At 42.7% G+C, this 13028-nt stretch overlaps 2 protein-coding genes across 9 annotated transcripts in view; one reads left to right on the forward strand and one right to left on the reverse strand.

Moving 5' to 3' along the window:
- Positions 1 to 13028, forward strand: part of ZNF18 (zinc finger protein 18) — a 60690-nt gene that overhangs the window by 32877 nt on the left and 14785 nt on the right. The window lies entirely within an intron of this gene.
- Positions 1 to 13028, reverse strand: part of DNAH9 (dynein axonemal heavy chain 9) — a 326713-nt gene that overhangs the window by 1479 nt on the left and 312206 nt on the right. The window contains 1 exon segment of the mRNA XM_045984493.1: positions 5673 to 6062. Within this exon segment, the coding sequence (XP_045840449.1) occupies positions 5673 to 6062 (390 nt within the window).

A 13028-nucleotide genomic window follows, 5' to 3' on the forward strand; every position in this document is an offset into this window, starting at 1 on the left:
CTTGAAGCTTTATAGTGCACGCTAGCACACTGAAGACAAGAAATCCTAGCAGTAAAGAAAAGAGATGAACTTTATTTAACCTGGGTTTCCCCAAACTTATTTGACCACAGGACTCTTTTCTTTGCAACCTATTTATTTCCCATGACACTAGTGTTTTATGTTGATCCAAAGCGGTTCACAGATTCCTTGCTTTTGTCCTGGTGATTCAGCCCCTTCTACTATGGATAGAGCTTGGCTCATTTCCCATAAAGTTTATTTAAAGGGGAGAATGTGCCTTTTTGGTTCTGTGAGAAATTGGTATAAGGCATGAAGAGTAACAGAACTAAGGTAAATGGTGGGGGCCCATTTAACCTGAACAACTTTATGGCAGGGAGTGGGAGCAGGGGTAGAACCTTTCTTTTTCCCCCATGTATCATAAACACCAGCCCTTTTAGAATGTATTGAATTCAGTGTTTTTTAATGTACAGTCTTTGCATTGTAATTCCAGAACATTTTCATCACTCCCGAAAGAAACTCTAACCATTAGCACTCACCATTAGTAATGGGGTATTGATGTCTCCAGTTACTGTGGTTGAATTCTCTATTTGGATGACATATTTGTTTCTATCTCTTTATTTTCAGTTTATTGTGTCTTTGAATCTAAAGTGTATTGCTTGTAGACAGAGTATAGTGGCACCAGAAAAATACATTCTGCCATTCTTTTCAACTGTAGTGTTTAATCTATTTACATTTAATGGTGCTCGCTTCAGCAGCACATATATTTACATTTAATGTAATCACTGATAAGGTGAGGTTTACCTCTGCCACTTAACTAGTTGCTTTCTATGTCTTCTGTCTTTTTTGTTCCTCAGTTTCTCCTTTTCTGCCTTCTTTTCTATTCAGTAGATATATTTTACTGTACCATTTTGATTCCCTTATTATTTCATTCATTGTTTTAACAAAATTACTTTCTTAGTGGTTTCCCTATGGATTACAATTAACATCAATGTATAAAAAAATCTACTTCAGGCTAATACCAACTTAATTTCAGGAGTATACAAAACCTTTATTCTTTTATAAGTTCCACTTCTTACCCGTCCTGTGCTTAAGACCTTGTGTTGTTTTCGTTATACAAAATTAATTTTTTATGCTTATTAGCACAGATTTATAGTTATTGCTTCTTACAATTGTCTTTTAAGTTGGTTAAGAAAGAAATAAAAGTTACTAAAAAATTGATTTATACTTTCCTTTATATTTACATATATAATTACCTTTACTGATATTCTGTTTCTTCATGTGGACTTGAGTTACTGTCTTGTAACTCATTTCATCCTGAAGGACTCCCTTAAGTATTTCTTATAAGCCTGGCCTGGAAGTGGTTAATTCTCTCTCTCTTTGTCTCTCTGTGAACTCATGACCTTGAGCTGAGATCAAGAGTGAGATGCTTAACAGATTGAGCCAGCCAGGTGCCCCTCTTTCTCTCTTTTTTAACCTGGGAATGCCTTAATTTTGCCTTCATTTTTGAAAGATAGTTTTGCTGGATATAGAATTGTTGGCTGACAGTCTTTTTCTTTGACCAGTTTGACTTCTCATTCTCCTGGCTTTTGGCCTTCCTGGTTTCTTATGAGAAATCAGCTATTTATTCCATTGAGGACCCCTTGTATGTGATGAATTGCTTTTCTCTGGCTGCTTTCAAGATTCTCTCTTTATCTTATAACATGTCAAGGTATGGATTTTCTTTCCTTTTCCCTTTCCTTATTCCTTTTTCTTTTCCTTTCATGTTCCCTTTCCTTTTTTCTTTTTCCTTTCATGTTCCCTTTCCTTTTATCTTTTTCCTTTCCTTTTCCCTTTCCTCTCCTCCCTTACCTTTCCTTCTTTCTAAGGAGGCTCCATGCCCAGAGTAGAGCCCAATGTGGGGCTTGAACATATGACCCTGAGATCAAGACTAGAGCTGATACCAAGAATTGGAAGCTTAACTGACTGAGCCACCCCGGAACCTCAAGGTATGGATTTCTAGGTTTATCCTATTTGGACTTTGTTGAGATTCTTGGATGTGTGGATTGATGTTTTTATCAAATCTGGAAAGTGGTCATTATTTCTTCAAATGTTCTTTCTGGCTCTTTCTCTCTCTCCTCTCCTTTTGGGACTCTCACTATGTGGATGTTTGTATGTTTGATGGTATCTCTTAGTTTTCTAAACTGTTCATTTGTCTTCATTCTTTTTATCTTTCTACTCCTCAGATTGGATAATCTTAATTGATGTATTTCCAAGTTTGGTGGTTCTTGCCTACTCAAATCTTCCAACTGTTGCATTCCTCTATTGATTTTTCATTTAAGGTATTATACTTTTCAACTCCAGAATTACTACTTGGTTTTTAAAAATGTAATCTCTATCCTTATTAGTATTCTCTCTTCAGCGAGACACTGTTCACATACTTTCCTTTGGTTCTCTACACATATTTAAAATGACTGGTTAAAAGGCTTTGCCCAGTATATCCCACTTAACTCCCTTGGGGACCATTTCTGGTGACCGCTTTTTCCCCTTTTTGTTTCTTTGCATGTCTTATAACTTTTCTTTGAAAACTTGAACATTTTAAAAACTATAATGTGGCAGCTCTGGCGATCCGCTCTCCCTCCGTAGGATTTGTTGTTGTTAATTGTTTAGTGACTTTTCTGAAATAATTCTGTAAAGCCCGTGTCACATATGAGTACTCAAGTGGCCTGCTCAGTCGGCTTAGTGGTTAGCAAGTAATGGGCCAGAGATTTTGGCAAGTCTCACGGTTTTTGCGCAGGGGCTCTGTGTATGTGTTGGGCATGCCTTCATTGCCCGGCAGGGCAGTTTAAAACTCTGCCTTAGCCTTCACTTCCTGCTTTCACAGAGCCTCAAGGTCAGCCAGAGGTGAGCTTCCCGCCTTCTCCAGTCTTTCTTGAGCATGTGCACAGCACTGCACATGACATGGCCTTCTGGGTTTCCAGGGACATCTTGGAGGTCATCTCATTCTCCAGTTTCTCCTTTTAAGCCTTTTGGTTAGCCTGTTATTTGCACTGTTATCTACCACCTCAGGCAAGCTGCGAGGTTGCCTGTTTTCAGTACATGCCCATGGCGGGAAAGGCTGTTGTCCTGGGTGAGCTCCAGCTCAGGTCAGGTAGAGGCAGACTTGTAAATGGGGTCTTCCAGGAATCCAGTACATGGGGAAAATAATGCCTGTTTTCTGGGAATGGGGCTTTGTAAGTACTCCAACTCCATTTGCCTCCTCCTGTGGCTGGGAGGCTGCAGTTTTCACTGTGACTGGGCATGTTGATTTCCAAAGCCTCCACGGAGTTGGAGAAGGGATGGAACAGAGCAAGTTAAAGGGCTGCAAAGCTTGCTCCTCTTACAGAGAGTTGGACATTTTTCTTCCATAAACACTCTTTGGGGGAGCCTGGGTGGCTTAGTCAATTAAGTGTCTGCCTTCGGCTTGGGTCATCATCCCAGGGCCCTGGGATTGAGCCCTTTGTTGGGCTCCCTGCTCAGCGGAGAGTCTGCTTCTCCCTCTCCCTCTAACCCTCTTCCCTGCTTCTGCTCTTTAAAAAAAAAAAAAAAAGAACACTCTTTGGATTGCTAAAAGCCTTTTGTTGATTTTTATTTTCTTTTTTAAAGATTTTCTTTCCTTTTTTTAAAAGATTTTATTTATTTATTTGATGGAGATCACAAATAGGCAGAGAGGCAGGCAGAGAGAGGGGGAAGCAGGCTTGATCCCAGGACCCTGAGATCATGACCTGAAGGTCAAAGGCAGAGGCTTTAACCCACTGAGCCACCCAGGTGCCCAAGATTTTATTTCTTTATTGTCAGAGAGAGAGAGAGAGAGCACAAGCAGGAGGAGTGGCAGGCAGAGGGAGAGGGAGAAGCAGACTCCCCGCTGAGCAGAGAGCCTGATGAGGGAAACCATCCCAGGACCCTGGGATCATGACCTGAGCCGAAGGCAGACGTTTAACCCACTGAGACACCCAGGCTCCCCCTTTGGTTGATTTCTAGAGTTCTGTGAAAAAGTTGGTTCTGACAATTTTGGTCCAGTGTTATGATTTTATGGAGGAGAGGATTTTTGGACATTCTTACTCTTAATTTTGCTGACATCTTTCTGGGGGCAGAAACTTGAGAACCAGAGTTCTTGGTGGGTGGGTATTGCTTTTTGGGAAGTTACTATTATGAAGAAACAAGGTAATAGGATCTTGGAGGTAGATCATTGGAATCTGTGTCCTTTCCCCTCTCCCACAGTGCCAGTGCTCTTCTGAGCATCTTTCCTAATTGTTCAGTTTGGTGTTTTTTGGTATTCTAGTTCTGGCCACCCTAGGCCACACTATACCTACAATCCATGTGTGAGTCCCATGGACGGGATCTTGGACCAATGTTCAGGTGGAGGGGGGAAGTCAACTTCCTTCTCAAGGTTGTATAAGCACTTTCCCACTTTGTTGTCCTCTCTGTTAACAGGCCCTCGATCGGTTTCATAGGGCTGCCATAAGAAGTTACTATAAATTTGATGGCTTAAAACAGAAATGTCTTTGACAGTGCTGAAGGCCAGAGTCTTAAATCAAGGTGTAGGTAGGATCTGTTCTTTCTGGAGACCCTGAGGCAGAAACTGTCCCCTGCCTCTCTCCTAGCTTCTGGTGGCTGCTGGCAGTCCCTGGCCAGCAGTCTCTGTCCTCACGGCACATCGGCTTCTGTGCCTCCAGCATGGCCTTCTTCTAAGGATTCCAGTCCTTGGATTTAGGGCCTGCTCTGCTCTCCTCATCAAAACCACTTATCTCTGCAAAGACCCGGTTTCTGGATAGGGGTGCATTCCGAGATTCTGGTCGAATTTTGGCAGACACTGCTTGACCCAGTGTAGCTGTGTATGTCTGTTTATATGGCCGTCTGCATTACTGTAGGTCCTAACAGTTTTCCCCATTAACTTGGTACTGACTGCTGGGAACAGTTAAGTGTCACTTACCAAGCAGGGTGTCTGACTCAGCACTCTTTCCTGGTCATGGGTATAACAGATGTAAAGTGTCCTCCATCCTTGCTCATGTCATTTATCCGAGCCAATCTTACGGTGATTCCTTTTTATTAGGATTCAGTGAGGAGGCCTTTCAGAATGTCCTGCGAGTGCTTATACAACCTTGAGTATCTGCTGGGCTTCCTTTGCAAATGGGGGCAGTGTAAAAGGCAGAAGGGACGCCTGCCCTCCTAGAGCTCGTGAATGAGGAGAGTGGCCATAGTTGGGGGGTGAGGACGGGGCTCAGCCACTAGCAGGGACAGCCGACTCCAACACTTTGGGAGCACTCTCTATGGGCCAGGCCCTCTTCCAAATGTCCTTCATTGTAACCATTTTCATCTTGGCAGCAACTCTATTTTTCCACTTAACACCTGAGGAAACAGCTTTGGAGAGCTGGAACCGCGTCCCAGGGTCACAACGGCAGTAGATGGTGGTGACGGGGTTCAGACCCAGCCGCTCGGGTCCAGGGCCCTTGCTTTTCATCACTGTACTCTATGCAGTCTGCGGAGTCTGTGCTCTTTGCACCACCCCTGGCTCCGTGAGAGGGGCTGGCTAGCCTCAAGGGCAAGGTAGCTAGGCCAGAAGATCCCGGGACATCCCTTTTCAGGGTCACACTCTGTGGAGGCAGTATGTAAGTTCATCAGCCCACAGGGGATGCCCCGAGGCTCCCCCCAAGATTTACCTGTGTGTCCCAGCGAGCGCCTTCCATGAAGAGGCCATGGATGTAGGCCCCTTCCCGAGGGGGGCTCCTGAAGTCCTCCCTGTTCTTCTTTGTCACGTCACACTGCAGGGCCATCTGGTCCAGCGGCCACTCGTTCTTGCGGGCCGTGGACTGCATGATGGCAGTCAGGAAGGACTGGGGGTTGAAGAAGCCAGTTAGCCACACCGTGGAGGGCATTGCCAGGTCTCCGAGCCAGGCCTCCAGCTCTTTGATTCGGTTAAGGAGGTCTGAGAACCAGGCTCCCAGGCCTGCCGTGGAAGGGTAGGCTCGCCTGGCCCAGGGCTCCGGCACTGTGTCCAGGTACAGGGCATTCTGTAAGGTTTCCATATCCCCGGTCATGGTCAGCTCCCCCTGTAGACAAAGAGCAAGAGGGCAGAGAGTGAGGGGCAGCAGGTCCCTGGAAACAACTCGCCTTAGGGACCGCTGGCTTATGGCGCAGCCAGCCAGACAGGAGATGGTGACACAGGGACTGTCCCTGTCTAATACTTGATTTGCAGACTATTAAACTCTCCCTGCTCCATGCCATCAGTCTACACCCATCTACCGGCAGTAGTTAACGTCCACTGTGGACCCCAGACCCCCTATGGCTTCCCTGTTCCTTCCACCTGCCCTAAAGCTCGGGTTTCCTCCAGCCTTTGCAGCAGCCCTGCAGGCTTCTGTGTGCAGCTCCGAAGCACCAGAGGCCCAAGCCTAGAAGGTCTGTGTTGACCCAAGTCAAGAGTTTCCTCCGGAAGCAACGTATTAGATACACAGCCCACTTGGAAGGAACCCTCTTCCAACTACTACGTGAAATTCATAAAGAAAGATTCCATTGAAAACCATTGTTACATTCGATTTCGTAACTTTGGTTATGACAAGGATCTTCAGCAATTTTTTGAAACATACCCATCTCTAGCACAGCGGTTTCTGCGCAGGGGTTTGAGGACACGACGTGGCTCGTGTTAGGGAGTGAATGTGTCCCTCCCTGCCCACCCAGATTTCTGTGTTGAAATCCTAACCCCCCAGTGTGATCATGGCATTAGGAGGTGATGGGGTCGTGAGGTGGGGCCCTCATGCATGGGATTGGCGCTCTTGTTATGAAAGAGCCCTCCAGGGGCCCCCTCGCCCCTTCTGTCTTGTGAGGACGGGGTAGGAAGGTGACCGACTGTGAACCAGGAGGTGGGCCCTCCCCAGACGCCAGATCTGGAACTGCCTCTGGGACCGTGAGAAGTACATTTCCATTGCTGATGAGCCACCCAGCTGGTGTTCAGTTAAGAGCAGCCGGTGTGCACTGAGGCCGCTTGGCTTGCCCCAAGTGCAGACTCCTGAAATGTCAGGTCTCTGGGGCCTGGAGTTACCCTGCCTGTGGGATGGGACACTGGACCATGCAGTTCTAGGCCCAACTCTTTCCTAACTCTTGGAACTGTTTAAAAAAAAAAAAAAAGTTAAACACACCTTCCTTAAAGAGGAACTTATTTCAGGTCCCAGGTGACAGCTAGAAACTAACCTCTGATCCCCGATTTATAGGAAGTAGGTGACTAACTTTGTCATGAACCTCACAAAGGGTAGCTAGTGTGTAGATATTTCCTATACCATGGAATCGAGTGGCCGGGCTATTTTCAGATCTAAATACCTTAATATTTTAAAGAAAAGAGAGACATCCCCATCAGAGCAGTGCCAGGTCAGCCAGACCAAAAGAGTACAGCCTGAGTTACAGACGTTTAACAATGAGCCGTGCCACACAGCAACCCCACTAATTCATTATTATGTCGAGTTTATAAAACTTAGCTACTAATACCGTTCCCCTAAAAATAGTTGATTTAATAACATTAAACATCAAACTTAAATTTAGTGCAAAGGGAAAAAAATGAATGAGTTCAAACCCTCTCTTTTATGAGACCCTGTCCATATAACTTTTTCTTACCCTATTACACTATCTGGGACCTTCTTTACAGTGATGAATGAGTCATAAGGGCGGACATCCTTGCTTATTTCCAAACTCAAAGGGAAAAAATTGTCTTTCACCATCAATTGTGGTTTTTCTTAGATGTCCTTTATTTATTTGAGTAAAGGCCCTTTGCTTATTTTTCTGATATTTAAAATCAAGAGTTGATGTTACATTTTATAAAATCCTTTTTTTTTTCATCTATGAAAATGATCACATGGTTTTCTTATGCAGTGCCTTCATACTGTGAACTCCACTGACTGATTTTTGAATCAGTAAACCTTGCAGTTCTGGGATGAACCCCATGTGACCATGATGTATTTATCCTTTTCTCATATGATTTCATTTACCAACATCTTGCTAAGGATTTTTGTATTTGGATTTATGAGGAATATTTGTCCCTCATTTTCTTTTCTCGTAGTATCTTTGGTTTTGGTATCAGGTCAGTTCTGGCCTCATAAAATTTATTGGGAAGCATTTCCATTGCTTTCTATTTAAATTAAACTATTTGAGGGGCACCAGGATGGCTCAGTTGGTTAAGTGTCCGACTCTTGGTTTCGGCTCAGGTTGTGATCTCAGGGTCCTGGGATCAAGCCCCATGTCAGGCTCTGTACTCCGTGGCAAGTCTGCTTGGGATTCTCTCCCTGCCTCTGCCCACCCCCACCATGCTTTCTAAGAAAAATGTATAAATCTTTAGAAAAAAATTAAGCTATTTGAGATAATTGTAGACACACTTGCCGTTGTAAGAAATAATACAGACAGGTCTTGTGTACCCTTTGCCCAGGTGTCCACAGTGCTAACATTTTGCAAAACTGTAATACAGTATCACAAACAGAATGCTGACATGGATACAGTGAAAATACAAACATTTCTGTCACCATAGTGTCCCTCACGTTGGCTCCCTTCTAGGCACACTAACTTTCCTCCCGGCCTCACCCTTTCCATAACCCCTAGTAATGACTGATCAGTTCTCCACTTCTATAAACATGTCTTTTCAGCAGTATTATATAAATGGAATAATTTATCAAAAATTTTACCTTTTGGGCTTGACTTTTCACTCAGCATAATTATCTGGACATTCACCCAGGATTTTCACTGTACCAAATAGTTGATTCCTTTTCATTGCTAAGTAGTATTCCACGATATGTGTGGTAGGCAGAGTAAAGACCCTTCCAAATATGTTCATGTCCCAATACCTATAACCCGTGAAGATGTGACCTCAGGTGGCAGGAGGGATTTTGCAGATGGGATTAAGATAGGAGTTTAAAATGGGGGTGGGAGCTTATCCTGGATTATCAGGGTTCAAGGCAGGCAGAAGAGTCAGAATCAGAGATAGATTGGAAGACACTGTGCTGCTGGCTTTAAAGATGGAGAAAGGAGCCACCGGTCAAGGATGGGAGAAGCTGGGAAAGGCAAGTGAGCAGATTCTTCCCTCCAGCCTGCAGAATAAATACAGCTCTGCCCAAATCTTGATTTTAGCTAAGTGAGACCCATTTCAGACTTCTGACCTCCAAAACTGTAAGAAAAATTCTTGAAAGACACTAAGTCTGGGGTAACTTATTACAGCAGCAAGAGGAAACTAATATAGGATAGATGGACCATGGTTTGTTTCCCCATTTTTTTTTTTTTTTTTTTTTTTTAAAGATTTTATTTATTTATTTGACACAGAGAGAGAGCACAAGTAGGCAGAGAGGCAGGCAGAGGGAGAGGAGGAAGCAGGCTCCCTGCGGAGAAGAGAGCCCGATGTGGGGCTCGATCCCAGAACCCTGAGATCATGACCCGAGCCGAAGGCAGCGGCTTAATCCACTGAGCCACCCAGGTGCCCCTTGTTTCCCCATTTTACCCACTGAAGGACATCTGGATTCTTTCCAGGTTTCGTTATTACAAATAAAGCTGCTTTGAACATTTATGTGTAGATTTTCCTGTGAAGAAATTAAGTTTCCATTTCTCTGGGGTAAATACCCAGAAGTGTAATTGCTAGGTTGTGTGGTAGTTACATGTTTAATTTTTAAAGCACTGCCCAGTGGTTTCCCAGAGTGGCCATTTTACATTCTCACCAGCAATGTGTGAGTTCTCTATTTATTCACATCCTTGCCAGAATTTATATAGTTGCTGTTCCTTTTATTAAGATTTTTATTTGTTTGATGGAGAGAGACAGCAAGCAGGGGAGCAGCAGGCAGAGGGAGAAGCAGCTCCCTGCCGAGCAGAGAGCCTGACACAGGACTTGATTCCAGGACCCTGGGATCATGACCTGAGCTGAAGGTAGATGCTTAACCCACTGAGCCACCCAGGCATCCTGTGGTGTCATTCTTATTTAAAAAAAATTTTTTTAATTCCAGTATAGTTAACATGCAGTGTTATATTAGTGGCAGCTGTGCAATACAGTGATTCAAGAATTCTGTATATTACTTGTGCTCATCATGAGAATTGTACTCTTAATCCCCTTCATCTGTTTCACCCATCCCTCCACTCACCTCCCCTCTGGTGACCATCAGTGTGTTCTCTCTAGTTAAGAGTCTGTTTTTTGGTTTGTCTCTTTTTTTTTTTCTTTGCTCATCTGTTTTATTTCTTAACTTCCCCATAGGAGTGAAATCCTGTGATATTTGTCTTTCTCTGACTTGTTTTGCCTAGCATTGTACTCTCTAGATCTCTTCACGTTGTTGCACATGGCACGATTTCATTCTTTTTTTACGGCCGAGTAATATTTCAGTGTGTGTATGTGTGTGTGTACCACATGTTCTTTATCCACTCATCTGTGCATGGACACTTGGGCTCCTTCCATGTCTTGGCTATTGTAAATAATGCTGTAGTAAACATCGGGGTGCATATGTCTTTTCAAATTAGTGTTTTTATAGTCTTTGGGTAAATACCCAGTAGTGGAATTACTGGATCATATAGTTGTTCTATTTTTAACATTTTGAGGAATCCCCATACTGTTTTCCACAGCGGCTGCAGCCGTTTACATTCCCACCAAACAGGGCAAGAGGGTTCCTTTTTCTCCACATCCTCACCAACACCTGTCGTTTGTGTTGATTTTAGCCATTCTGACAGGTGTGAGGTGATTTCTCCTTGTGGTTTTAATTGCATTTCTCTAATGATGAGAGATGTTGGATTACTTCTTTTTTGGTGTTGAGCTGTATCACTTTTTTTTTTTAAGATTTTATTTATTTATTTGACAGAGAGAGATCACAAGTAGGCTGAGTGGCAGGCAGAGAGAGAGGGGGAAGCAGGCTCCCCACTGAACAGAGCGCCCAACCCTGAGATCATGACCTGAGCCAAAGGCAGAGGCCTCAACCCACTGAGCCACCCAGGTGCCCCCAGCACTGCTTTTTTGAAATGCTGTCTTTCCCCCACTGACTTGGTTTTGCATCTTTGTCAAAAATCATTTGGGGGGCACCTGGGTGGCTCAGTGGGTTAAGCCGCTGCCTTCGGCTCAGGCCATGATCTCAGGGTCCTGGGATCAAGTCCCATATCGGGCTCTCTGCAGAGCAGAGAGCCTGCTTCCTCCTCTCTCTCTCTCTCTCTGCCTGCGTCTGTGCCTACTTGTGATCTCTCTCTCTCTCGCTGTCAAATAAATAAATAAATCTTTAAAAAAAAATCATTTGGGATATTTCCACTTTCTTTATTCTGTTTTGTGTGTCTGTCCCTCTACCAATACCACAGGGTCTTGATTACAATAACTATATAATTTCTGAAATTAGGGGAGCCGCTTCCTCTTACTTTATTCTTTTTCAAAATTGTCTTCACTATTTTAGTTCCTTTGCTTTTCCACATAAATTTTAGAATGATCTTCCCTGTATCTATAAAAGGTTCTTGCTGGGATTTTGATAGGAATTGGATCAAAACTATATACCAATTTGAGTAAAATTGACATCATATGATGTAATCTTCTAATCCATGAATATGGTATGTCCCTCCATTTATTTCTGTATTCTTTATTTTCTCTTATCACTGTTCTGTAGATTTCAGCACACAAGTCCTGTACATGTTTTGTTAGATTTGCATGTAGGTATTTCTTTTTTTTTTAATCTAGAAAATTATTTCTGTGGCTGATGTCAAAGAAATTACTGCCTCTCTTCTAGGATTTTTATAGTTTCACGTCTCACATTTAGGTCTTTGATCCTTTTTGAGTTAATTTTTGTATGTTATTAGAAAATGGTCCATTTTCATTTTTTTGGTAAATATGCAGTTTTCTCAGTACTATTTATTGAAGGGACAATCTTCCCCCCATTGTATATTCTTGCCTCCTTAGTCATATATTAATTGACCATATAATTCAGGGTTTATTTTGGGCTCTCTCTTTTGTTCCATTGATCTATGTATTATTATTATTATTTTTTGTTCTAGTAACATACTATTTTCATTACTACAGTTTTGTAGTATACCTTGAAATCTGGGGTGGTAGTACCTCCAGTTTTCTTCTCAGGATTACTTTGATTATTTGGGGTCTTTTGTGATTCCGTATAAATTTTAGGACAATTTGTTCTAGTTCTGTGACGAATGCTATTGGTAATTTGATAGGCATTGCATTGAATCTGTAGATTGCTTTGGGTTGTGTGGACATTTTCAACAATATGTTTCTCCTAGTCCATGAGCATGGAATATCTTTCCATTTGTTTGTGTCATCTTCAGTTTCTTTCATCAGTGCCCAGTGCTTTTTAAGAGTACAGGTCTTTCACCTCCTAGGCTAAGTTTATTCCTAGGTATTTCTTTTCTTTTTGGTGCAATTGTAAATAGAACTTAATCCTAGCCAAAAGGCCATGAAGCAATTAGAATAGTTTCCTTAATTTATCTTTCTGTTCCTTCATTATTAGTGTATAGAAACAGTATGAATTTCTGGGTATTTTGTATCCTGCAACTTTACAGAATTCATTTTTTACTTTTAATAGTTTTTTGGTGGAGTATTTAGGGTTTCCTGTGTATGGTATCATGTTATCTGCAAATAGTGACAGTTTAACTTCTTCCTTACCAATCTGGATGCCTTTTATTTCTTCTTCTTGTCACATTGCTGTGTTTAGGCCTTACAGAATTATGTGGAATAATAGTAGTGAGAGTGATCCTTCTGTCTTGTTCCTGATCTTAGAGGAAAAGCTTTCCAGTTTTTCAGTATATAACTAGTTGCTTCTCTCTTGATACTTTTAGGATGCTATCTTCATTTTTAATCTTTGACATGGTTATAGGTCTTGATGTAGACCATTCTTGAGTTCATCTTATTGGGGACTTTTTGTGGTTCTGGACCTGGATGTCTGTTTTCTTGTCCCGGTTAGGGGAGTTTTCAGCTATTATTTCTTCAAATAAATTTCTGGCCCCTTCTCTCTCATCTCCCTTCTGGCAGACGAATCTGCTCTCCATCCGTCAGTACTAGCCTTCCCCCCTATATGTAGACTCTCTAT

This window comes from Meles meles, chromosome 18 (assembly GCF_922984935.1).
Source record: "Meles meles chromosome 18, mMelMel3.1 paternal haplotype, whole genome shotgun sequence".
Lineage (NCBI taxonomy): Eukaryota > Metazoa > Chordata > Mammalia > Carnivora > Mustelidae > Meles > Meles meles.